At 54.0% G+C, this 25,403-nt stretch overlaps 1 protein-coding gene across 4 annotated transcripts; it reads right to left on the bottom strand.

The window, feature by feature from the left end:
- Positions 1 to 1,849: 1,849 nt before the first annotated feature.
- ZNF385A (zinc finger protein 385A) lies at positions 1,850 to 23,680 on the bottom strand. 4 transcript variants are annotated; one of them, XM_032173499.2, is made up of 8 exons: positions 23,586 to 23,680; positions 16,846 to 16,982; positions 8,229 to 8,339; positions 6,352 to 6,514; positions 3,845 to 4,087; positions 3,303 to 3,472; positions 3,002 to 3,097; positions 1,850 to 2,861 (listed from the first exon to the last, which is right to left on the bottom strand). In XM_032173499.2, exons 1-8 carry the CDS (start codon positions 23,593 to 23,595, stop codon positions 2,631 to 2,633), a joined length of 1,161 nt encoding a protein of 386 aa, XP_032029390.1. In that variant the 5' UTR covers positions 23,596 to 23,680; the 3' UTR covers positions 1,850 to 2,630. The 4 variants fall into 4 exon arrangements, with proteins under 4 accessions (XP_032029390.1, XP_032029392.1, XP_032029391.1 ...); XM_032173501.2 differs by having other exon boundaries at positions 16,846 to 16,978; positions 23,586 to 23,650; XM_032173500.2 differs by lacking the exon at positions 23,586 to 23,680 and adding an exon at positions 18,090 to 18,182.
- Positions 23,681 to 25,403: the final 1,723 nt, after the last annotated feature.

Below are 25,403 nucleotides of genomic sequence, written 5' to 3'. Positions count from 1 at the left end.
GGGCAGTGGTTGTGGGAATGGAGGAATGATAAGGATCCATAGGTTGTTAGAAAGTCAAATAGGACTTATTTAGTGATTCATTGGATGAAGAGTTAGGAAGAAGGAGGAACTAGGATAACTTTCTGTTTTCCAGAGGGATGGTGGTGCTCTTAATAAGATAGGAAATGTGGGAGGAGGAGCAGGCTTAGGGAAAGGGGTAAGTAATGAATTCAGTTTTAAACTAGCAGACTTGAGGTACTTGTGGGGTATGCTAGTATCCTAGACTCTCTAACTTCAATTTCTTCCAGTCCCTAGCTCCTTCCCCACGTGTGACCCAGCCCCTGCTTTCCTCTACCCAGTCTTCTATAGGGCCTCTCTTCTCCTCATCCTTCTAAATCCTCCCACCCCTTTTAAGGCTAGATTCACCTGAAAACAAACTTGCAAACAAACACCAAAACACTCCTTATTGGGTTCCGATTCTGAACCCACAGTGAACACCCACCTTTCAACTTCACAGTTGACAAACCCAGGAGTCCCCCATTCCCCTCTCCTTCCTGTTTAACAGACATCATCCCAACTTCCCTCTTCCTTTCTTCTGCAAGACTGGGAAGTGGGTAGAGAGGGGGAAGTGAGCAGAGATGAAAGTCAGGAGGACCTCACATAGATTCTGGGGTTTTTTTTGGGGCTTTTTTGTTTGAACTTCCTGCCACTCAGTAGGGATAGAGGGGGTCAGGATTGCTGGCTGCTCTTGGGAGTGTATGGTTGAACCAAATTTTGGAGATAACGGAGAGACCATTTTCCTCACATACCATGTGAGAGACAGCTGAACAGTGTTTCCCTGTCCCACAGACCATTTAGGGGCCAGTTGAGAAGGTATTCTAGTATATCTGTAAATGGCACAGTCTCAGTTCTTCAGTCTTGGATACAGGAGATCTTAATGAACCTTTAAAAGACTCAAGTCTCATTTTGAACTGTGACACTGAGGTCCAGAGAGGGCAAGGACTGACTCAAGGTCACTATTTATGTGGGGCCAGAGCCTAGAGCTCAGATCCCCAGTCTCTGCCCCCCGTTTCTTCCTGTGCCTTGAGTCTCGCTGGCGTGGGTTTCCCACCAGACACACAAAAGCCTGGATTCTTTTCTTTGTCTGAGACTGTCCAGACCCATCTGCGTGGAATCTCGAAACACATCACAGGAGCGGCTTAGCCTCGGGCTTAGACTCCTTTTCCGGGTCGTTGGCGCCGCCTTGTGGAGTTGTGGCAAATTCTCAACAGCTGCAGCTGCAGTCCCAGACTTGGACTAGAAATGATCTCCCAGGCCAAATTTACAAGAGCTGGACGAGAGTGGGGGTGGGTGGAACGGGGAGCCTCTGCTCACTTTGCACAAGCCTCATATTTTGCCTCCCCTACCCTCGATTTCCGTTTCCCTCCTCCCTCTCGCTCCCTTTCCTCTCTCTGTGCCGGTCCCATACAGATACATTTAAGGATAGAATTGCTCCCAAAACAGCGGGCAAAGACAGAGTCTGAGTCTAGGGGCGGAGGGCAGAACAAATTCAGACTTTATTGTCAGGGAGAGGAAAAAGGGGAGGACCGTGGGTGGGAGGCCGGGGTTGCTACATTGTCAAGCAGAAAGAGTTGATGGGAAGGGGAAGACCAGTGTAGGCCGGACCCCTCCCGGGTCGGCGGCTGAAGGGTTGACGATACGGAAACCACGGAGTCGGGGGCGGGGGAGAGGTGTCACACCCCCGCCCGAGTTGTGCAGTGGAGGTGACTGGTGGGAGGGGACAGCCATGAGGTCTAGGAACTCGGATCGGGGAGGCTACAGACTCGGCGAATCCTGCGAAGGGGAGGGGCGGGGGCGAGGCTTCTATTGCTTTTTGCTCACAGTTTTGCGGAAGGCGAGGCGGGGGTGGGCTTGGACTGGACACCCCTTGCCCCCCTCGGTACCCCTTGGGCGATGGGTGCTGGTGAAAAGAATGGAACCCGGACTAGGGAGGAAGAAGGCGAGGGAAAGGTCTACGGTGGCATCTCCTTGGTCCCACCCAAGTGCCGGAGATGCCCCCAAGTGCTGCCCTCTGCGATGGGCCCAGCTAGACCTGGGGCTGGGGCGTGGTGCGGGGCGGGCACAGTGAGGTTGCAGGCGGTAAAACCAAAGTGCTTATGAGGGACCCAGGATCCCGCCTGCTCCCCTCCCCCTACGGAGGACTGGGGTGTTCACGGAAGCGCTTCAGTTTGGGGTAGGGGGCCGGAGTCCCAGAGTCCGCTTATTGCCAAGAAAATCCATTTCTGTCCCCCCGGACCCCCACCATGGCTTGTGAACCCCGTTTTGTGCTAGGTTTGGGGGGGAAGGGCTGGATGGACATGGCTTTTGGGAGGGGGGGTGTCTCCAAGGGGGCTCGGGGGTGAGACGGCCCCCCCTTTTCTAGGGGAGAGGGAAAGGCAGGGGGCGGGGTTCCCTGAGATCTGGGGTGTTCCCCCCCTTCTGAAGCCCCCCTCCCCCGCTACCCCTCCCCTTTCCTGGAACCCCGTATCTCGGGGTGGGGGGGGAAGGAGAGATCATTTAGGGAGTGCCGGGAGGAGGGGCGGGCTGGGAGCCCGGACGCCTGGGTCCCGGCTGGAGGTGGGGAGTTGAATGGGAGGGGTTCAGGGTTGAGGTCAGTACGGGGAGAAGAGGATGGGTCCGTGAGCAGTTCGGATGGGTCCGGGGGCCGGGTGAAGCAGAGGGTGAGTGATCGGCGGTCCCTGGAGAAGAGGTGCGGCTGGAGCCGGGCGCAGGGACAGCGGCGAGCCTGCTGCCGCTGCCATCACTGCAGCCACCGCCAGGGGGCTGGGGAGCAGGCCGCCCGCCAGGGACTTGGGCAGCTCCTTGGAGAAAGTCAGCGTGCCCTGAAGCGGGCGAAAGGCGGAGGAAGAGAAGTCACCCGGCGGTCCTGCAAACCCCACCTCTCCCTGGGCAAAGCCCGCGTCCCTCTCTCCTCCCCGCCCGCGCCCTCCCATTGCCGAATTCTCCAGCATCCAGGCCTCACCGCCAGCTCCCCGGCGCCCCTAGACTTCTTGTGACGGCTCAGTAGTGGGTTGGGCTTCCCGGCCACGCCGTCTCGGTGCCGCCGGCTGGAGATGTGCTGCGGGGGCCAGTGGATAGGGGGCTGTGAGCTCCCGGAAAGGGGCAACAGCGAGGGGTTATAATCAAGCTCCAAGCACCAGCCCCCTCCCATCTGGCCCCCTGGGGAAAACCCTGAAGAAGGGCCTTTACTCAAGCTCCTTGCTCTCCTTCCCCACTTAGCCCGTGGAGCGTCCCAGAATTCCTGGGAAGGGCCTTAGACCCACCTGTTTCAGTTGGACCTCCGAGTTGACCTTGACATTGCAGATCTCACAGTGGAAAGTTCGGTCCTGGGCAGGAGCCTCTGGTTCCCCTGGGGTGGGAGGCCCCAGCCGAGGGTAAGCTTTGATGGGCCCCAGCCCACTTCGGGCCTCCAGAATTGTCTTGTGCTTAGTACCTGGAGCCCAGAGAGGGCAGGAGGTAAGGGGTGGAAGAAAAATTATCCAGGCCTACTGGGCCTCAAAATGCACATTCCCAGTTACAATATGAGGGGGAAGAGGGTGGGCACAGTGTGGGTTCTTTCTAAGCTCCTTGGGACCCTCCCAAACAGGTGGATCAGGAGACAGTCATAGGTAAAGGAGTAAAGTGGAGGGAGGAGCTGAGGAAGTAAAGGGCTAAGGCACAGGGGAGATGGCTGGAGAAGGAGATAGGCAGATAGGCTGATAGGTCTTAGATGGTCTAGGGATGGTGGAAGCCAGGGGCATTAGGATGTAGAGGCAGGGGTGGCCTGAGGACAGGAGAGTCTGGGTGGGGGCAGGGGAGTCCATACCTTTGTTATGTGCCTCAAGCTGGGACAGGGAGTTCACAGCCACCTTGCACAGAGCACAGTAGAGCAGCCGCTTGGCTTTCTCCTCCTCTTCCTTGCTACCCCCAGGCAAGGAAGCTGGGGCTGGAGTCCCCCCTTCACCCTTGGTTACACCCTGACCAGTCTCCGGAATGCTGGGAGGGGATGGGGAGCCAGGCTGTTTCTCTGGGGATCCTGGGGCTGGCCCCAGTCCATTCTCCATGGAAACTGTTGTTGGGGGAGAAACATGGGGATCACCCTAGATGGCTCTTGGAGAAGACTCTTCATGTGAAAGAGACCCCCCCATTTCCTGGAGGGCAAGGGACCAGGAGTCCCCACCCTGTTACAACATGCATGCTCTCATGCCCTGGTCCAGAGCCAGATGTGGTCCAGCTGCCGCAGGCTGGGTGTGAAACTCCAATGCTTGGCTCATTCTCCATTAGCTGGGAATGGCCAAGGGGTCCAGCCTTACCAGCCTACCTTCAGGGTGAAGCTGGCAGCCAGCCCAGCCAGGGGGAGAGGCATGCAACAAGGATATACCCCTCAGTGGCCTGCCAGCCAGTCTGGGCTTCCTGCCAGGACAGCCCCTTCCCGGAGTCTTGCCCAGCCCCCAGGAAGTACACGAAAGAGCCCTAGGAAGGGGCAGAGGCAGGGTGAGGAAAGGTCTGGAGAGATAAACACAGGCATGGCAAAAGGGAAATAGAAACATCAGAACCAGAGAGGGAAGAAACAGGGATGCAGGCTGCTCTATAATTCATGGCTTGATGAAAGATGCACAGGCCCTGGGCCTCAGTGCTGGGTTCTGGCCTCTGTACCGGGGAAACTCTAGCGCTCCCATTCTTGCTGCAGCAGCTGATCCACTTTCCGGGTCATGGCGAGGCTGGCAGTGGGGGTGGGGAGCTTGTGGGAGGGGAACTCCTCACCCCTCCAGGTAGCCATTTGCTTGTTCATCCTATGTCCTTCCCCTTATTTCTCTTACTTTTTTCTGACATTCTTCACCTCCATCCCAATCCAGACAGCACATCCACATCTCAGTCTGGACAGGACTTCAGGGTTTATAAAGCAGGGCAGGTATAGTTATCCTGCCTATATCCTCAGAGATACTGTAGGAATTAAATGAGGTAATATGTGTAAAGTGCTGTTCAAGAAATGTTAGCTATCATCACCATCATCATCATTCTCTTCCTCTCCATCTTACAGAGATGTTAACAAACTAAGATGCTCAGGCTAAGAAGCAGCCAAAGTACAATTAGAACTCAGCTTCCCATGGCCGGGGATGGTGGCTCATGCCTGTGATCCCAGCACTTTGGGAGGCTGAGGTGGGCGGATCACTTGAGGTCAGGAGTTTGAGACCAGCCTGGGCAACATGGTGAAACCCTTTCTATACTAAAAATACAAAAATTACCCGGGTGTGGTGGCAGGTGCCTGTAATCCAGCTACTCAGGAGGCTGAGGCAGGAGAATCGCTTGAACCTGGGAGGTGGAGGTTGCAGTGAGCTGAGAGTGAGCTGAGATTGTGCCACTGCACTCTAGCCTGGGCGACAGAGTGAGACTCCGTCTCAAAAAACAAACAAACAAAAAACAGAACTCAGTTGCCCCACCTGCCCGCCTGCCCAATCACTCTGTCTGTGCATCCCTGAGGGGGTTCTGTGTGTGTGTGTTTGTGTGTGTGTGGGTGTGTATTGAGAATGGGGGCCTGGTTTCCAAGCTGGTAGTACAGATGTTTGTTTCTCATTCTTCTTAGGGCGGGGCAGGAAGGACAGGCAAGGATAAGGATGGAGATGTTAGGTCTCTCTGGAATTGGCCATGATTGACATCTGATGTGGTAATCCCAGGATGGGGGTGGCTCATCATATCTTCCTGTCTCAATGTTCCTGCTTTCCAGTTTCTTGGCTGGAAGTATGGCTGAGGATGGTCACCAGCCATGAGGGAAAAGGAATCTTGTAAACTTGGAAAAGACCTTAAAGATCTTAGTCTCACTCCTCTATTTCCCAGAAAACAAACAAACAAACAAAAAAAACCTCTGACTAGGGAGGTCAAAAGGTCTACTACCCAAGATCATCCAGGGAGTTTCCTGGGTTTCTTGCACTCTCTGTCTTCCCTGAGGGGAGCCCCAGTAGGGCAGGAACTCAGATATTCTGATTCCCTTCCCTGCCCCTCTCCCTAAGATGAAAAGACCTCTCTCTGGATTTGGTGGTTCTCTTTTTCTTGGGGATGTTTGCCAGGTGGCCTCACCCTAGCCCCTCTCTGAGTCACTGGGCTGTGGGGAGGGCAGACAGTGGGGACTCTGTTGAGAGGAGCTGTGGGAGGGGGTAGGGGTGACAGGATGGAAATTTTACATCACTGTGCTTGGCTCCAGGACTCACCTTGGGTGGGGGTCGGGGTATAGGGACTGAGGAAGACAGAGATGGAAGCAGAGGAGAGTTCCAGGAAAGGGGGAGAGAATAGAGAAGACAGAGATTAGCTGAAGAATATGGGGGGATTCAGACACACCTGGACGGGGTGCTACACCGTCCCCATTTGTTGGGGTGCTGCCTGGGGGGGCTGGGTCTCCGGGTTCTCGGACGCCAGGCTCCCTGCCTCTTGTCTTGGCGGCCTCAATGCCTTTGACTCGTCGGGCGTGGCGATTACCCTTGTAGTGCGCCTCAGCCTGGCTCTTTAGGGATGGAGGAAGAAAATGGAATCTGAGATCACCTTTCATCTGACCGATCTCCCTACAGAGCTCCCTCAAGTCCTGGGGTGATCTCAGGAGGCTGCAGTGAATTTTTCTGTACACCAGTGAGATGTAAAGCCCCATGCCAATAAGTCCTGGTTATTCCTGGGGCTCAGACTAGCTTCTCAAGCTTGAGTCCCTGGGAACCTAGGTCCCCACCTAGTTCAGACTCCACCCTACCACCACACCCAGGGCCTGGCTGCTGACTCAGACCCCCCATCTAGTCCTGGTAGAGACAGGGGGACAACAAACCTATGGAAGAGTTCTAAATTGGGAGAGGCCTAGCAATCCAGTCAGTCAGCATCCTCTTAGACCCCAAGGCTATGTGCCCAAGTCCTCTGCCCCTAGGATCCAGCATTTGCTGCTTTCACCCTGAGGCTGGAAGTCCCAGGATTCCTGATGCCTGGGCTCTGTCCTGACTACTTCTCCTTGGGTCTCATTTTCCCTGAAGTCTCTGTGGACACGCTGGGGGACCCTGGCCCCAAGCCCAGCTCTGGGGACAGACACAGCAGTGGAGACAGCTGTCAAAACAGAACCATTTGATGGGGGAGGGTAGGGTAGGGCAAAAAGTGGGAAGGGCTATCTGCTGTTGGCTCCCTGCCCCTCTAGTCTTCCACCATCCACCAGTGAGTGGAGCCAGGGTTGATAGACAGGATGCCTGGGGTCCAGCTAAAGGAGAGGCCTAATGCTGGGTTAGTCCTGTCTTCCCTTCCCCACACTGCTCCACTCCCATGTATACCCCCGCTAAGAATGTACAATCCTGGAGGCACAGGGTCACCCAGACAAGGGCAGAAATAAAAGGTGTGGATAGGCAGGAAAAGAAGATTGACAGCCCAGGGGTAAGGTAGCGGTGTGCAGAGCCCAGCAGTATGGAGTGTGTGTGTGTGTGTGTGTGTGTGTGTGTGTGTGTCTCTGTGTACTGGGTAGAGAAACAGAACATGCTTTTATTTTCCCCTACTCAGCAGAACGAGGCTCTGCTGTTTTTCTCCAAAAGCTCTCAGGGCCTGCACCCCACAAAGTCCCCTCTAGACCCACACACACTCCACAGAGTCCCAGTGGAGCCTTAGAGGGAGGAAATCTGGGAGGCTGGACATCTGGGTTTTGGGTTTGGGGTAGCGTCTCCCCAGGGGAAAGCCCCATGGGATAAGAGTAGGGGCCAGGCCTTGTGTGTGATTTGGAGGGAGGAGAGTGGAAATGGGGTGGAGAGAGAAGGAAGCCAGAAAGTTAGAGGGAAGTGGGTGGGCCAGGGAGGAGTATAGCAGAGGCCAAAGAGGACAGAGGCTCTGTGGGGGAGCCAATGACCTAACTGTCCCGTGCCCAAGAACCAGTGGGCCACAGGCCACACTCCTGCTCAGACACTGATGGCCACCTATGTTCCAAGAAGCTCTGAACCAGGGATGCCCAAGTCTCAAGGGAGGGAGGGGTCAACTTTAGAGGACTGATCTACTTCATGTCAAAATACACAGCAACTTCTTGTGCCTCTCCAGTGCCTTCCACAAGACCCTGCCCCTCCTGTGGTATCCCCATTCCCTGCTCTTTGCCTAGTATCCCCTTAATCCCTGCCCCTCACCCAGAGTAAGTGTTCTCACCCAGCCTCTGCCCTCCCTCAAGGTCCCCTGCCCCACCCATTGGGTAGATGAGCAGCTTGGCTTCTTACCTGAGAATTGAAGCGGATTTGACAGACATTACAGGAAATGACGGGCCGCTTGGTCTTGAGCAAGGGTCCCCCAAAAGTGTGGGAGAGCACAGCCTTCTGCACAGGGTCCATCTGTGGAGGCAGGCTGGGGTGAGCCGGGAACCCTAGCGCAACTCATGTCCAGCATTCCCCCAACACAGATATCTGTGTTGAACCAAGGTCCCCAGACCCCTTCTATCCCTTAATATGCCTGAGGGCTCTGAGCCTCAGTCTTCTGATTCTCTCTTAGCCCAATCTTCAAAGCACTGAAAGGGACCTGATTGATAACTGGCCCAATGCTCCCATTTTACAGAACATAGAAGTGGTTTGCCCAACATCACACCATGAGTTAATAGCAGATCTGGTATCTGAACCTGGACTCCTGCCTTGGTCCATCATACCATGAACATCCAACTCTGTCACCTTGACTTATGTCCTACAGTGAAGCCAATCCACCAGAGGCCTCTGACATGAAGTCCCAAAGCACCCTAGATCCTAGGGCCTTCAGCTGAAGCCTCTGAACCCTTTGGGCCTCCACTCTGGGGTAAGACTATCACCAAGCCCAGCCTCTAGTCCCAGGAGACAGATGTTCCCAGCCTCCCAACTCTGGACCTCTGGTCGCCCTAACACACACACTCTCTGGACCTCTTAAAGGCAGCAACTTCTAGAGGGAGTAAAAGAACTCAGGAGAGAGTAGGAGTAAAAGAACTCAGGAGAGAGTAGGAGCTCTAGTGAATCATGGGGACTAAGTGGGGGGACCTAAGCAGCTGGGCTGGCCCGAGGCAGCCCAGGGATCTTCTGAACCTTCTCTCCCTGATCATCAGTTTCTAGGGCAGAGCTGTGGGGCTGGGCGGGATTAGGAACCATCCCTGTCCCCACCCTGGGTCAGCAGATGTCTTTGCAGTCTCCTGCCAAGAGTTCACATGAGGAAGGGAGAGGACGGGAGTTTCTCTGAGGCTTTCTGCTATCAGGGGATGAAAACCAGGGGCTCAGAGGCGTGAAAACTGCCTCTCTCAACAGTTCTCCTCCCTTTTGGCCTCTAGGCAGCCAGGGAGAGGAAAGCCTGGAATGCAGCTGAGACTGAAGATTGGGGGATGGCTGGGCTCTCTCATAAGAATGAGACTGAATTAGGACTGAAACCTTATCTTCTAGGTGGAGGGATCAAGTGAAAAATAGTTGCTGGGGACTTGGGGTCCTTATCTCCTCAGCCGAGCCCGTCTCTGTGACAGGTCTTTAGGGTTTCCAGTGAGACACTGGTGAGAGAACAAGAAGTGGGGGAAAGTGGTAAGAGTCTGGAAAGCCCTGTCCTCTGGACTCTCCTTTGCCTCTCACCAGTAGTTTCATTGGCTGGATGGGGTTAATGTCAGGAAATGGGCTTTAGTATCCCTGTGAAATAGACAGTAGCCTCATCCACTCTGCTCCATTTGGGTAGTGCTGAAGGCAGGGACCAGGACTGGGTTCAGACAACTGGTCTGACTGATGAGTGTCAATCTCTTGGCCTACTCTTGGTTGGAAAGAAGCCTCTCTAAGGGCTCACTTTTTTTTTACCTCAGCTTCCCAGAAGCCCCAGTCACATCCAAGGAAAAGCCAAACAGGAGAATGGGTGTGTCTATGTGTGTCAGGCAGGCTGTGATCAATCTGTGCATGGGTGGAGTGTGAATAAGTGTCATGTACTGTGCGTACATCATTTATATATCAACATTTCTGTGTCGGGGGCTTTGGTGACACCATGAATGGTCAGGTGGTGTAATCTTCAGCTGTGTGTTTATCTGTGTAAATGTATGATGTGTTTGGCAGAAAGAAAGACAGACCAAGTTGGAGACAGGCTTTAATCAGCAAGGGGAGACAGACTGCTGCTCTCAGTTCCCAGTCTCCAGGCCTTAATCCTTCCTATTTAGAGACCCCCAAGTCTGTTCCAGAGTTCTCCTCAGCCCTGGGCTTCCTCACATGCTGGGTGGGGAATGGGAATTCAAACAGAAACTCAAGTTGGGCCAGGAAACCCAAGTTGGATGAAAACAGTAGGGAGAGAGGAGTGGGATGGAAGGGGAGAGCAGAGTCTCCTAGTTCTGTCTATGCTGTGCCCCGTCACCCCAGCCTGCTCTCCAGAGGGGCTGAGGACACAGTACCCTGAGGATGACTTGTGGACTGGCCATCCCAACATCCATACCATGAGAATGGTTCCTGCCCTACCTGGGTCCTTCCTCCAGGGTGAGAACCTTAGCTCTTGCACAACCCCCTCCCCTGGTTTAAGTCCATAAACACCAACTACAAGTGGGAGTGGGGAGTGGGGAAGAGGGCAGCAGTGGAGTCAGGTGGGTGCTTCCCACCCTTCTCCAGGAACTAAGGAGACACCAGGATGAAGGTGAGGACTCCTGGGCCCAATCCCTGTGCAGGTGGAATGTGAGCCACTGAAGTGCTGCTCCAGGCCAAGGTCAGGAGGCCCCGGTGACCTAGATGAGGGCTCCCTGGGGAGGGGTGAAGGCCAGCACCTCCCAGAGCCCATCTCACTCCAGAGCCTCTTCCCTGGGATGCTGGCTTGGACATGGCCTCGAAAGGTCCATAAAACAGTCCCCTCCCACCTGCCCTCCAACAGTAGACATGAAGGGGAACCGCTCCCTGAAGCTGGGGCAAAATGAATCAGGAAGGGCAAGGAGAGGGAAGGCGGAAACCAGATCAGGAACACGAGGGGTGCTATGATTATATTTCCTTCCATTGCCCTTTATCTGATGGAACTGCTGCTCCTTGTGTGAGCATCCCACTTCCCCACCCACCAAAATTAAGACGAAAAGGGAAAGGTGGTGGAATCTCAGGAATGGGAAGACCTGAGGCAGGACTGAGATAGGAAAGAGAGGGAGCTAGGGGGTATCTAGACAGCAGGTGCAAGCTGGTGGGGGAGGGATGCTGGGAAGGGGCTGGGGCTGGAGAGGAGGGATCTGATCAGTGTGGTCATTGGTGGGCAGGTGTAGGACCTGACAGGAAGTCTGAAGATTTGGGGGACTCCAAGAATGTGGGAAGCAGGGGTCAGGGTATCCAGTGTGGTGGCAGTAGTCTGGGGGCATGAGCTGGGATCCGAGATTGGTTAGGGCCGCGCCGGTGTGGGGGATGGGCCGGACAACCCGAGGACTAGGCAGAGGGAGAGGTAGCCAGCCCCGCAGGGGCGGGCGGGGACGGGGTGGGGGTGCGCTGCGGCAGCCGCGGGAGTCAGGGAGAGAGGAGGGGCCGGGTGGCTTACCCTGCGAGACCCCGGGGGCCGCGGCTCCATGGCCCGGGGTGGCGGACCCGGGCTGGGGGGCCGAGCCTGGCCGGGCCAGGCAGGCCAGGGACGCGGCGCTCGTTGCCCGGGCGGCTCGGGGCTGTGCGGCCCGGCCGGCAGGGAGAAGGGGAGGCGGCGCTGGCCCGGGCCAGAGCCCGCCCCGGAGGCGGGGCCGAGGACGGGGGCGGGGACAGGGACAGGGACAGGGAGCTCTGAGGAATGAAGGGGGGCTAGGGCGAAAAGAGGGGGATGTCCATTATCCAGACACTCCTAGGAAAGAGCTGGTTCTGAAGAGAAGGAGCCACTTGGCCCCGCGGCAGGGGCATTGACCAGATGACCTCGTTGCCTCCACTGGGGCTCCTTCTTGGGTCCAGGGTCCTCACCAACTCAGACATTTCTCCTTTCTTTCACCCCTTTTGCCCCACCTTCCCTAGATCCCCTGCTGATAGTCTGTCTTCAGAGTCCCCAGACGACCCTTCCCCAGCTTCCTCTGCAAACGGCGGCCCCTATGCTGCTACCTTTTTACAAGTCACTTCCTTCCCTAGGGATGGGAAACTGAGCTCGGGTACCCAGGTGTCAGGCACTGCTCTCTCAGAGACTCCTCCAAATTGTGGAGCTGAGGGCACCCAGGGCAAAAGCGACCTCACGCTGGGGATGTCGTTCCTAACTTCTTCCCACCTCCTACCCGCGCCCGCCACCTGCCGGAGAACCAGGCTCCCTGAAAGCCCACGCTTCGTGCACCTGCTGCCCTCTGGCGGTTCACTGGGGGCAGCACTGGGGGACCAGAGGCTGTAGGGCCCAGCAGCCCACTCCCCCAGACACCTCGTTCTGTCTAGACAGGTCCCGGGATTCCCAGTCTTTCATCTCTAGGTCTCATCTTCTCCCATTCCACCTAAGGCAGAGACATTAGTGAAGCAGGGGACTGGATCTATAGAGAGGGCGGCTTTGGGAAACAGTGAGGGACGTCCAAGGGCAGAGGGAAGCAGTGGAGTGAGTGGGAGGAGAATGAGGGGAGACAGTACTTCCAGAAGAGGTCTAAGGAGTAGGAACTGCCCAAGTAGGAGAGAGCGCTGGAGGCGCCAGTCCACTGGGAAAGAGAGACTCTGTCATGAATAATAATATCACCACCACCACCTAATGTTGATTGAGCCCTTGCAATGTGCCAGCTTCTGTACTGAGCTCTTTGCATGGATTATCTAATTTAATCTTCACAACCACTATTTGAAGTAAGTACTATTATTATCTTCATTTTATAGATGAGGGAACTGAGCTTTAGAGAGGTTAAATAATTTGCCCAAGGTCATAAGCTAGTAAGTGGCTGAACTGGGATTTGAATTTAAACCTGGGCAGTCTGACTCCAAAGCCACGTACTTAAGTGCTGCACAGTACTTCCAAAGGCCTGTCTGCAGCTTTTCTGCAGTCCTCATTCCCCTGCAGAATTTGACAGTATTGATGCAGCCCGCCACACTCTCTCCCTTGGCTTTTCCAACTCTACAGGAACGTATTGCCCTCCCCACCCCCTCCAGTGGCTTTTCCATTCCCTTTGCTGATGCCTCTTCCTGTTCCCACTGCCTAGTTCTGCATGTTCCCGAAGGCTAAGGCCTTGACCATCCTATGTTTCTCTCTCTACTCCTCTCTTAAATAAAAACAATAGCAATAGCATAATAATCACACTGCCAACACTGATTGAGCACTTAGTTTGTGCTAGGCATTATGATTATGTAATATGATCTCACAACCTTGTGAGTTGGTGTTAATACTATCCCATTCTCAGCCTGGGCAACATGGCGAAACTCTGTCTCTACTAAAAATACCAAAATTGGCTGGGTGTGGTGGCTCATGCCTGTAATCCCAGCACTTTGGGAGGCCAAGGTGGGCGGATCACAAGGTCAAGAGATCAAGACCATCCCGGCCAACATGGTGAAGCCCTGTCTCTACTAAAAATACAAAAATTAGCTGGGCATGGTGGTGTGCACCTGTAGCCACAACTACTCGGGAGGCTGAGGCAGGAGAATTACTTGAGCCCAGGAGGCTGAGGTTGCAGTGAGCGGGCCACTGCACTCCAGCCTGGGGGACAGAGTAAGACTCTGTCTCAAAAAAAAGAAAAAAAAAAAAAAAACTATCCCATTCTACAGTTGGTAAAACTGAGGTTCAGAATAGTTAAATAACTTGCCTAAGATTACACAGCCAGTACTTTGGAACATCAATTTAAATCCTGCCAATCAGATGCAGGATGCAGTGCAACACCCTGCTGAACTCTTCAAGCTTATCCATGCTCATCGCTTTAAATACCTCTGCTGGAGGCAGTGGAGCCATGAACTCTGCAGGAGTCAAAACCCTGGATTATCCAATCAACTAAGTAGCTTTGTGACCTTGGACAATTCACTTAACCTCTCTGCGTCTGTGTTTCCTCATCTATACAATGGGGACAATGATGGGGTTGCTAAGATCTGAGGTCAAGTGTAAGTCAGGTGTTTAGATGGGGGGAAGTTTTCTCCCCATCTTATGACCTAGTCACATCCAACCTTGCACTTTCTCAAATGCTCCTTTCTAGCTCTTATTCATGCTGCTTACTTCAGTCTGGAATGTTCTCTAAGACTACTTAAAAAATCTTGCCAATAATTCTTCAAAACCCAAATTATATGTCACCTGCTCCAGGTTAAATCCCTTTTTCCTCTGCTCTCTGTTTTTCTGCCTAACTCTGGTTGGTCCCTTAGGCCCTACCACATCCAGGAAGGTCTTTCTTGACACTTGGGCTTCCATGCAAGCGAAATGCCTCTGACACAGCTCTTTTCACACTGTATAGGGTAACTGTTAACTTGCTATCCTTCCTACTAAACTATGAGCTCCCCAAGTGTGGTAACTGAGTCCCGTGTCCCTGACACCAGGCACAGTACCCAGCACATAGTAGGTGCTCAAAAAAATTTTTTTTGTTGTTAAATTAATTTTTTTTTTTTTTTTGAGATGGAGTTTCGCTCTGTCACCCAGGCTGGAGTCCAGTGGTGCAATCTCGGCTCACTGCAACCTCTGCCTCCCGGGTTCACACCATTCTCCTGCCTCAGTCTCCAGAGTAGCTGGGACTATAGGCGCCCACCACCACACCCGGCTAATTTTTTGTTGTTGTTGTTTTTTTTAGTGGAGATGGGGTTTCACCGTGTTAACCAGGATGGTCTCAATCTACTGACCTTGTGATCCACCCGCCTTGGCCTCCCAAAGAGCTGGGATTACAGGCATGAGCCACCGCGCCCGGCCCAGTCTGAAAACTTAAAAGTGCAATGCAAATGTGTGTCTGGGTTCTTCGGGAGGAGTCTGGGGGGAGCAGCTGTGGTATAACGGTAAGTCTGCTTGGAGTCAGATGCAATGGGTTCAAATCATACCTTAGGCACATACTGTGTCAACTTATATAAATTACAAAACCCTTCTGAGCCTTAGTTTTTGCTTTTTCATTTGTTAAATGGAATAATAATGTCTACCTTGTTGGGTTGTTGTGAAGGTGAAATGAGATTGCAGATAGAAACATCTGCTACAGTGCCTGGCGTGTAGTCGATGCTCAATACATGTTTATGGCTAAATATGGTTTGATGTGGATTATTTAAGTTGAACAAGGCTGACTTTCCCCAAACCTTTAGCTCTAGCCCACCTTCCAGGCTTTAAATTCTGACTATCTGTAGGACATTTTGGGGTCGATGTCCTACTGGTATGCCAAATCACTGTATCCTTTTTTTTTTTTTAATATTTATTATTATTTTTTAAAACAAAACAAATAGGCCGGGCATGGTGGCTCAAGCCTGTAATCCCAGCACTTTGGGAGGCTGAGGCAGGCAGATCACGAGGTCAGGAGTTCGAGACCAGCCTGGCCAAGATGGTGAAACCACGTCTCTACTAAAAATACAAAAATTAACTGAGCATGGTGGTACGTGCCTGTAATTCCAGCTACTGGGGAGGGTGAGGCAGGAGAATGGCTTGAACCCAGGAGGCGGAGGTTGCAGTGAGTCAAGATCATAATGCCACTGTACTCCAGCCTGAGAGACAGAGCAAGACTCCATCTCCAAAACAAAACAAAACAAAACAAAACAAAAAACAAATAAAGCTTTAGCTTTAGCACCACATGCTAAAGCATCACCCTCACTGGAGACCAGCTTCCTCTTCCAACCCTCTGCCTCTGTCAATAGTGACTTCCATCCAGTCACAAAGGCCTGAATGCTGGAGTCATCCTTGACTCATGCCTTCTCTTCTCCCCCACCCCCAAACACCAGTTGGTCACCATGACCTGTCAATATTTCCTTGAAATTACCTCCCCCATTCTCCCTTTCTCTCCACTCATACTGCCACTGCCACCAGCCCAGTCTGGCTTTTGAGGCTTCCCTTGGGCCTGCATTGCTAGGACAGTCTCCTAACTGGTCACCTTCCTCCTGCCTCTGTTCCCTTTCATCCAGTTGCCCCACTCACCTTCCTCAAACACTGCTCTTACCAAGTCACTCTCCTGCTCAAGAATAGACAGTGGCGGCCGGGCGTGGTGGCTCATGCCTGTAATCCCAGCACTTTGGGAGGCTGAGGCAGGTGGATCGCCTGAGGTCAGGAGTTTGAGACCAGCCTGGCCAACATGGAGAAACCCCATCTCTACTAAAAACCCCATCTGTACTAAAAATACAAAAATTAGCCCGGTGTTGTGGCACACGCCTGTAATCCCAGCTACTTGAGAGGCCAAGGCAGGAGAATCGGTGAACTGGGGAGGTGGAGGCTGCAGTGAGCCAAGATCGTGCCACTGCACACCAGATTGGGCAACAGAGTGAGACTCTGTCTCATGAAAACAAACAAACAAACAAACAAACACACGAACAGACAGCACTTCCCTATTTCACATTGTATTAAATCTAGACCACCTTGCCAGTCCTCCAAGCCTTATCCCATTGATGCGACCCACCGAGCCGTGGACCCCAGAGAGGTGAAACTTACAAACAGGCATGCTTATTTTCCTGCTCATTCTCTCTTTCTGGATTCAGCACTTACACCCCTCCTACCTCCCTACTGTTACTACCACCAATTTAAGTCTCATTACTTCTCTAGATGGTAGGGCGATTCACTGTAGGACTAAATGATATAATTCATATAAAACACTTAGCACAGTGTCTGGTCCGTAGCAAGACCTCAGCAAATATTAGCTATTATTATTGTTGTTAACACTATACCAGATGGCCCACAATACTCAAAATTAACTAGAATTAAGGAAGATGGGGTCATAAGAGGAGATACGGAATTAGAAACAGGAAAAGAGGGCAGAGGTGGGTCTGAGAGAGAAAGGTCGAGTCACAAGAGGATGGAGAAGGCAGGCAGGCTGCTACTTACGGTGCTGTAGTTGCTGAAGAGGCCAAGGGTAGGGGCCGGCTCGAGTGGGAAGGGCAGGATCTGCTTGAGGTCCAGTGGGGGCTGCATGATGGGGGGCTGCCGTAGCAGAGGCAGGGGCCCTGCCCGGCTCAGGCTGCCTGAAGGGCAGAGAAAACATTCTGTGGGGTAGGAAGATTAAAGCTTGGGAACCCCACCCAAGCCTGCCAGTCCCACTCCCTAGCCAGGGCCCCCACACTCAGAAGTGTCACCCTCAGTGCACATAGTGTACACACTTCCCCTGCTGGCTCCAGAGCAATGGAGCACAGTGCCCTGTGGGCCTGGGGGAGGGTGTAGACCGGTCCTTCCCTTCTGGGTGGTTTTCACTTCCCCCTTTTCCAGCCTCTGTCCCCCAAACTCTTTAGGCACATTACAGACCCAGTGAGAGCTCATACCTTTTCTGCAGGCTGCCTGCCAAACCAGCAGGACTCCCAGCCTCAAGCCCCTGGCCACCCTCTTCTTCTGGTTTTGCTTTCCCCCAGGGGATCCTAAAGCTTGGTATCGCCCCAGGAAGAAGAGAGTCAAGTGGGTGATTCATCCCACTGACCAGAGGGGGATATTGAGACTTAGATTTGGAGGGGGCTGCTGAATCTCTCAGATGCCCTAGAATTAGATTTTGCTCTAATTATAATTCTTAATTAACTATTGACATCTGTGGGGGTAGGTAGCGGGTTGGGTGGCTTTTGCTCTGGGAGGTGAACTACCTAGGTCATTCTCAGAGCCCCTTCTCCCAACCTTCCTCAGTCTTCCCCCATGCCCTTTTGTCTCACCAGGAATGCTCAGCTACAGGTCCAGTTCTGCAGGAGGAACCTCAACCTGGCCTCTGGGCGGGGAATGCCTGGGTCTGACCCCAAGGGGAAATGAAAGTCCAGGCCAACCATTCAACTACCCTTCTCTGAAACCTTCTCCTCCTCCTCTCAGAGTCACGGGAGGAACTCCAGCAGACTCCAAAGGGGCAGCCCAAAGGTCCTCAGAGCCCTTCTGGGCTTCCACTGGCCCAGCTCCCTTCTGCGACCCTGCTGTGCACCAGTTGGGGAGCTCTGGCAGCCCTTCACTGCTCCAGTAACCCCCTGACAGCAACAGGGGTTCCCAGGAACAAAGGCAAACCGAGGAGGCTGTGTGCTTGGGCCGTCCTCCCTTGACCTTACTAGGGCAGAAGGTCCCCAGGATCCCTTCCTGTTCCCTCCAGAGACCACCCCGTTTCATACCTTTAGTTTCTGGTGCCTGCTGCCCCCAGGCAGTGGCCTGGCCCTGGCCCCCCAGGGGCCTGGGCCTGACAGCGTCCCCTTCCCTTGGTTCTGCCCTCTGCCCCCTCCCTTGCCAGCCCCCTCCCCCTCAGCCCAGTCAGTAGAATCAGCCAATCAGAATCCTGGAAAAGTGGGGCAGAGGGGAGGGCAGGGGAGCAGGGATTAGGGGAATCTGAGGCGACAGGGAGGGGGTGGGGAGGGCTCAGGCACAGCTGGGGGCTGGGAGCTGGTCCAGAGAGGTCTGGAGGGGTCTGTCTCTTTCACCCCATGCCAGGATGGGTGGTCAGGGTGACTGAGACAGAGCAGGGGGCCAAGGCTACTGGGAGTTTGGGCTTCAGAATTCTCAGGGCTAAAGGAGAGGGTAAGATCCTTGGCTGTGACCCTTAAGTAGCTGGGGGTCTGTATGCTTTGTGTCTGTTCCCTCCTCTGTCACCTTCAAGGTTGGGATGGGGTGGAGAGAGGACACACACACACACACACACACACACACACACACGAGATGGACAGATGAAAGTGAGTGAGAGGATGGGAGAGTGGTAGCAGCAGGAATAGGTGACTGAGGAATCTGACAGTGACACTGAGAGAGAAAAGGACAGAGAACAATGGAGAGATGTCAGAGAGCGAAATCAGACTACAAACAGAGAGACACTGCCGAAAAGCTGGACACAGAACTAGAGACCAGGGCAGACAGACCGAAAGACAGAGAACAGAGACAGAGAGAAAGATAAAAGAGAAGTGAGAGGGACAGACAGACGGATGGGGCAGCTTGACCATCTCCCCTTCCTGGTCTGTCCCCTCATGGCATCTCCCCTCTGTGCCCCACCCTCCCTTACTGCCTGTTACCCAAGGCCAGGGCAGCCTTAATGAGCCCCAGGCGGCATCAGGAATGGTGAGAGAAACCTGAGTGCTCCCAGAGTCCCCTGCACCCAGCATCCACCCCCAGCAGCTGGTTTTGGGCTGGCACTTGCCCTGCCCCAGAGCACCAGAGGCTGAAGCTTGGCTTGACCCTTTCCCTGGTCCTAGATTTCTCTAGGCTCCCACTCCTCAAAGCCATCTTAAGAGGAGACAGCAGAGTTCCAGAAAAAGCCACAGAAAAAAATTTGAGGCTACTATGTGCCAGGTAATGAATTCCAAGTATTATCACATTTAACCTCTGCAGTAGCTCAATGAAGTAGCCATGATTCAATGAAGTAGCTGATAATATTTTTCTACTTGACTTATGAGGAAATGGAGACTCAGAGAAGTTAACAAACTTGGCTGATGTCACACGGCCTGTAAATATCAGAGCTGAGATATAGATCAAGATCTGTTGGACTCTATAGCAAATTCTTTCTCTGCTACCTTACTCCCAAAGGGCTTGAATTTAACTGAAGCAGAGATCTGAGCACAGGCTTCCATCTTGTTCAAGGAGAGGAAGGGGAGAGCAGGTTCCATGCACTTCCTCAGGTTGGAGTCTTCATTTTTCCTCCAGAGGAGGGATAGAGGAAAACAGGTAGCAGCCACTCGGTTATCTATGGCTAGCAACTCATCTTTTCCACAGATATGAGCCCTGGGTGAGCGGGGGAGGGGAGGGGAGTGGGAGAGAGGGGTCAAATGAGGGTACAGTGAGGGAAGGAAGCAGGGCGGGCAACTGGAGACAAACTATCTCCTTCCCGGATTCCTGGGTCCACTCCATTCTGAGGTGGCGAGAGAGGCAGATGGCAGCTTTTGGGCCGGGTGGGCAGAAACAGGACTCTTGGTTTCAGGTAGCCCAGGCCTCAGGCCCCTCCCTCTCTTTTTCTGAGGCTAACAATAGTTGCCGCTTTTTGAGGCTTTACTTACTATAGGCCAGGCACTTTACATACACAATCTCCCAGTAGGTGGTCCCAGCACTCACTAGCTGGGTGAGCAGCTAGGTTCTCTGACTCTCAGTCTCATTTCTCATCTGTCAAATGAAAACAACACTACTTGCCTCACCAAGTTGTTGAGAGGATTGAACAAATCCATGTAAAATGCTGGCATGTCACAGTGAGAACTCAATAAATATTTGCTGAATAAATGAATCTCATCTTATAGATGATGACAATTGGCTCAGAAGGGGAGTTATTTGGCCAAGGTCACACAGTTAGTGAGTGATGTGAACCTGTCTGTCTGGTTCCAGAGACAGGGCTTTCAAGCACTACGCTTTTCTGGGTAGATCTGGAAAGGGAGGAGGGGAAAAGGCAGGAATATAGGAATGGCTGGGGAGGCAGGAACTGAGTAGGAAATGTAGGGCTTTTGACTTCTGGCTAGGTAAAATCTCCAGGCAGGTTTGGCAGAAGAGGTGGAGAGCAAATTGAAGTGTGTGTAAGTGTGTGTGTGTGTGTGTGTGTGTGTGTGTGTGTGTGTGTGGCACCCATGTCAGGCAAGGCAGGGAGGAGCTGAGGCCTGGCTGGGGCAGGCCACTCTTGAGGGAAGCTCATTAGAGTAATTACCTCCAGCAGATAGAGCCCCACCCAGCTTCCTCGGGAATTGCTAAATGCTTTATTAAAGAAAGCTCCCAATATGATTTAGAGGGGGTGAATTCCAGACTCTTGGATGGGTGTCCATCTGTCCATTTTCACATCCTACTTAGCCCTGGGCACTTTGATCCTGCTCAAGTTGCCCTGTCAGCACTAACCCTCAACCAGGCCACATCTGGCTTCCTCTATTGGTCTTTTCCTTTCCCTCTTCCCCAGAAATTCGGGCCTGGTCTGGAGCCCCAGCCCTTTGGCTATTTTAGGTGGGGCCCCATGCCTCATGCCCTGTTGTTAAAGAATGCTTAGGGAGTGGCTGCCTCTGAGTAGGAATAGGAGCCAGGAAAGGTGTTAGTATAGGGCTGTGGGTTAGTGTTGGTTGGAAGACTGGGCCAGAATGGGATTAAGATCAGAGAGAGAGATTGGGGTTAAGGTTGCAAGTGGTTAGGGCCCAAGGTGGTAAAAAGCACAGGGCCAGTGCTGGGTTCAAATGGGAATTAGACTTGGGCCAAAGGAGAAATTGAGATCTCTTCTCTAATTAATCTCTTTTACCCTTCAGGCCCATTGGCCTTGTCTCCCTCCCCAGAAGTTCCTAAAATTGAGGGCAGGGGTGGGAGGAAAGCTTTGAACCCCTGGGTCTTTTTTACCAAGTTCCGTGTATATGTCCCCTTCTGCCTGAATTCCCCCATCTTGGCAGGAGTCAGGCTGAGGACTGGAAAGGCTTTGAAGTCCAAGATGAAAGAGACAAGGGGGATGATTATGAACAACTACTCAAAACACCATGCCTAATAACCCCAGGGTGGATGTGGGCGGGGACTGGGCCTAGAGGGAGGAGTTGACTGGGAAGGGGAGAGCAGGGAGGCCCCCGGGAAATCTTTCCCAACTTGATTGGAAAGGGCCTCCTTCAATGTGTCACTACCCTTACTGCACCAGGGACTTAGTTGGAAAGGATGGTATAGAAAGGCTTAGAACAGGGAACCTGAGCCCAGAACTGCCGTCTTAAACCTGGGGCCCAGACTCTAGATCTTGAGCAGGCTGGCTGGGTGTCACATGCTAGGCAGGGAGGTTTTAGGGTCCCTCCAGGGCTACCATGCACACGGATTCAGAGGACCTAAGTGTTCAGAACTGAAACCTTTGTAGGGTCCCTGGGGGTCCCTGGGGGTGGGGCCTGAGCACTGGCTGGCAGCTTCCTCCCTCTCTCCTTCCTTCCTCATAGAGGGCTAATGTATGTGGGCTTTGCCAGACTTCCCGCCCTCCGTGGGCTTGGCATAAGGAGGGAATTAATTACAGTGTCCTCCAGGGGTATGTGAGGGTACCACTTGTGGCTGTGGTCCAGTTTCAGAAAATGTGGACCCAGGAATTATTCCTGTGGCTGGGGTCTTGGTCAGGCTCCAGCAAGCAGGTCCATGATGTCCTTTTCAGGGCCTGCTGACCAGGGAAAGCATGGCTTATGCCAGCCTATTCTGGGCAAGCACGATGCTGCCTCTCGGGCTGTGCCCAGGGTGGAGCCAGGGTGCAGCCAGGGTGCAGGGATCACACAGGTTGGAGGAATGTGGATCCTGTGCTCTGGGGGACTGAGTGCAATGTGCACTGGTGGGGGTCACTCTAGCGTCAGGGTGGTATTCATAGAAGGGTGGGTAATACCTTCCCCTGCTGGAGAGGCTCTTGAGAAGGAGGCACGCAACCAGCCATTCATGCCTTCGTTCAGTCATCCATTCAATAGATATGTGGAGTGCCAGGTGGAGGGGGTGAGACATACAGCAGAGAGAGACCGAGGGCACACAGGAGGAGGAGAGAAAAAGAGATGGAGGAAGGGCAGAAGGACAATAGGTAGTCAACAGGGATAGGCGGTGAAATGAAAGAAGGTAAGAAAGGAAGACAAATAGCAGAGGGACTCAGGAGAGGGATGAGTGCAGGAGCCAGTCAAGCCCTCCAGGTACCAGCATGGAGCCAGGTGTCCTCAGTTGGGGGCAGGGAGACCACAGGTGTCTGGGCCTGGTTGGGGGGCTCCCACCATAAACAGATCCCAGAAACTGGCCTAGCCAGGGTGGAGGGCAGAGGTCAGAGCAGGCCTGTGGACTATTGTAAAGGCAGGGTGGAGGGCAGGGGCATGCAGCCGGCGCTGATGCAGAGTCCAGAGCACAGCTAGGCCCTTTCCTCCCCCACCCCTGGGGCTCCCTTCCTGATGTAGGTCATGAGGATGGGGTGGCTGTGGCTGACGGGCTGTCAGAGCCCGGCGGGAGTTCCCATCCCCCATCCTTACCCTCTCCATTGCCCCTCCCTCTCCTGGTGCCCCCGGCCCAAGGCAGGGGTGGAGGGGAGGGGCAGGTCTCGGCGTGTTGGGGCAGGATGGCTGTGGAGACAGGCTCTGAGCCGCAGGAGCCCTGGATGGACAGTTTCCCACCCCCTATTTTCCCCACCCGCTCTTCTCCCAAGCCCCTCTTCTCCCCAGCCCTCTTATCTCCGGCCCTCAGGTTCCCACCTCCCACCACACTCACCTCGAAGCTACACCCACCATCTTCTCCTTTCACCCCCCACTTCCTCCTTTCCCTCTTATCCTGGGCCCAGAAGGATGTCGGAGTGTCTAAGCTAAGGGTTGGGGAAGACGCTGGGGCGGGAGACGGGTCAGAACCTTTCCCCCAACTCCACCAGGCCAGGACCAGCCCCCTCCCCCAGCCTCTCGTAGACTGGAATATAATATTCATGAGCCTCATGAATACGCAATGTTCTAATTATGGGGCGGGGGTCTCACTCCGCTCTGCCTCCCGCTTTACCACTCCTTAGATTACCCGGAGCAGCGGCAGCCTGGGGAAGAGGGGAAGAGGGGACCCCAGATATGGAGCCAGATGAAGGGGGAGGGGGAACCGGTCGCTGACGGGCGGCCGCAGTCACCGCGGTGCCGGGAGATGGTTGGGGGGGGCGGTGGGTGACCCACAGAGAGGAACCCAGGAGCCGGGAGCCTGGAGTCGCAGAGACCACTCACCGAGGATCATGCTGGGGACCCAGGCGCCCGGGGTTCCGCGTCGCTCTGTCCCGGGGGCCGTTCTGGCCGGGCTGGGGGTACGGGGGGAGGAGCCGGGGAGGAGCAGAGGCCGGCCGAGGCGGAGCGGGGGCGGGGCCCTCAGCAGGTGAAGACGGGAGGAGGGGACCCGGGCACTCAGGGCTCCGCGAGGGGGCGTCCTGGCCCCTCCCGCTTCCTCCCGCTCTTCTTCTTGCTGCCTGCTGGCCTCTCGGGTTTACGGTGTCACTGCGGCCAGGGCTGGGGGAACAGGACGTCTAGAAGACGGTGTGAGGTGATGGACGAAGCTGGAAACTAGGATGCCTGGGTTCCCGGGAAGGGCTGAGTCTGAGGGCGGGAAGTCTGGTTCTGGGCTGATATGGGGTGGGCAGGGGAGTGGGGGGAGGGGGGCGGGGGTGCCTAGGTACTCTGGGAGGCGATGGGCCTTGGGTTGGGTAGGATATATAAGTTCCCTTCAGAGTGATGGACTGAGTGCAGCAGAAATTGTTTGGGTCCTTGTTCGTTGTTCTGGCTTTGGAGCAGGATGCCTGGGGGCTGGGCCTCTGAGGTGAAATGGGATGTTGAAGATGGATCCCAGGTTGAGTTCTGGCTGGGGTCTGAATGCCTGGGTCCTTAGGGAAGGTCTCAGCGAAGAGACTGCAATCAATGGACCTGAGGAGTTGGAAATAGAAGCTTGTAACCGAGATCATTAGGGCAACTGGAAGATGACAGAAAATTCAGAACTGAGGCACCTTGTAGAGATGACCTGGATTGGGGTGCGGTGGCGTAGGGGAGCATCTATCCAGGGCCTAAATCCGCGGCATTCCCCACTAAGGCAAGCTTCCATTGAGGAGGACTGGTGGGGGGCATTTCGTGAGGTGGAGGGGAAGATGGAGGGTAGGACAAAATGTATGAGCTGGGGAGAATGTCAGGAGGGAGAGGAAGTACAGGCCACTCAGAGGTATTCTTTTCTTTTTTTTCTTTTTTCTTTTTTTTTGAGACCCAAGTCTCGCTGTGTCTCCCAGGCTGGAGTGCAGTGGCACGATCTCAGCTCATTGCAACCTCTGCCTCCCGGGTTCAAGCACTCTCCTGCCTCAGCCTCCCGAGTAGCTGGGATTACAGGTGCCCGCCACCACGCCTGGCTAATTTTTGTAGTTTTAGTAGAGACAGGGTTTCACTATGTTGGCCAGGCTGGTCTCGAACTCCTGACCTCAGGTCATCCACCTGCCTCGGCCTCTCTAAGTGCTGGGATTACTGGCGTGAGCCACCGCACCCAGCCCACTCAGAGGTATTCTTAAGGGACCCCAGTACAAGGTTGGAGTCTGGGAGACTGCAGATGTCTGGGGTAGATGGAGCCTGGACCTGTCTGTACTTGTCTCAAGAGGGAGGGTGGCAAGCAGATTTCCCAGAATGCCACACAGCCAGCTTCAGGCCAACCCCAATCAGAGGAAAGGTGGGTGGGAACTGGAACGTTTGAGGTTTAGGGAGGTAGAAGCTGAGGGGAAGAAGTTGGCGAAAGGGTGGTGGGACTGAAGTTTTGGAACGGTTTAGGAAGGGGAAAGAGACTGACATTCCTGGGTTCTGGAGGGAAATTGGGACTGGATGGTCAATTAAGGTGCAGGAAGTTTGAGTTTCTGTTTCTGGGTCCCAGCAATCTCTTGCCCTCACCCCAGTAATCTGGTTTTAAGAAAAGACCTGTTTCTGTACCTGCCAAGACACTCCAGCTCAAGGGCAAGAGAATGCTGGGAGTGCCAATGCCTTAGTCTCGTTCTGATTCAGTGGGGCAGAGATCTCAGGGGATTG

Source organism: Hylobates moloch, unplaced genomic scaffold, assembly GCF_009828535.3.
Source record: "Hylobates moloch isolate HMO894 unplaced genomic scaffold, HMol_V3 SCAFFOLD_13, whole genome shotgun sequence".
In the NCBI taxonomy this organism is placed as follows: domain Eukaryota; kingdom Metazoa; phylum Chordata; class Mammalia; order Primates; family Hylobatidae; genus Hylobates; species Hylobates moloch.
Note: the sequence above shows the minus strand (reverse complement) of the source record. Positions and strands in the feature narration are given on the sequence as shown.

What these genes read in the sequence shown, in the direction of transcription:
- ZNF385A (XM_032173499.2), bottom strand. An exon ending in GCTTGAGGCACATAACAAAG is followed by an intron (nt 3,473 to 3,844) that starts GTATGGACTCCC and finishes TCTGGGCTCCAG; the next exon opens with GTACTAAGCACAAGACAATT. An exon ending in GGGGCGCCGGGGAGCTGGCG is followed by an intron (nt 2,862 to 3,001) that starts GTGAGGCCTGGA and finishes CGCCCGCTTCAG; the next exon opens with GGCACGCTGACTTTCTCCAA.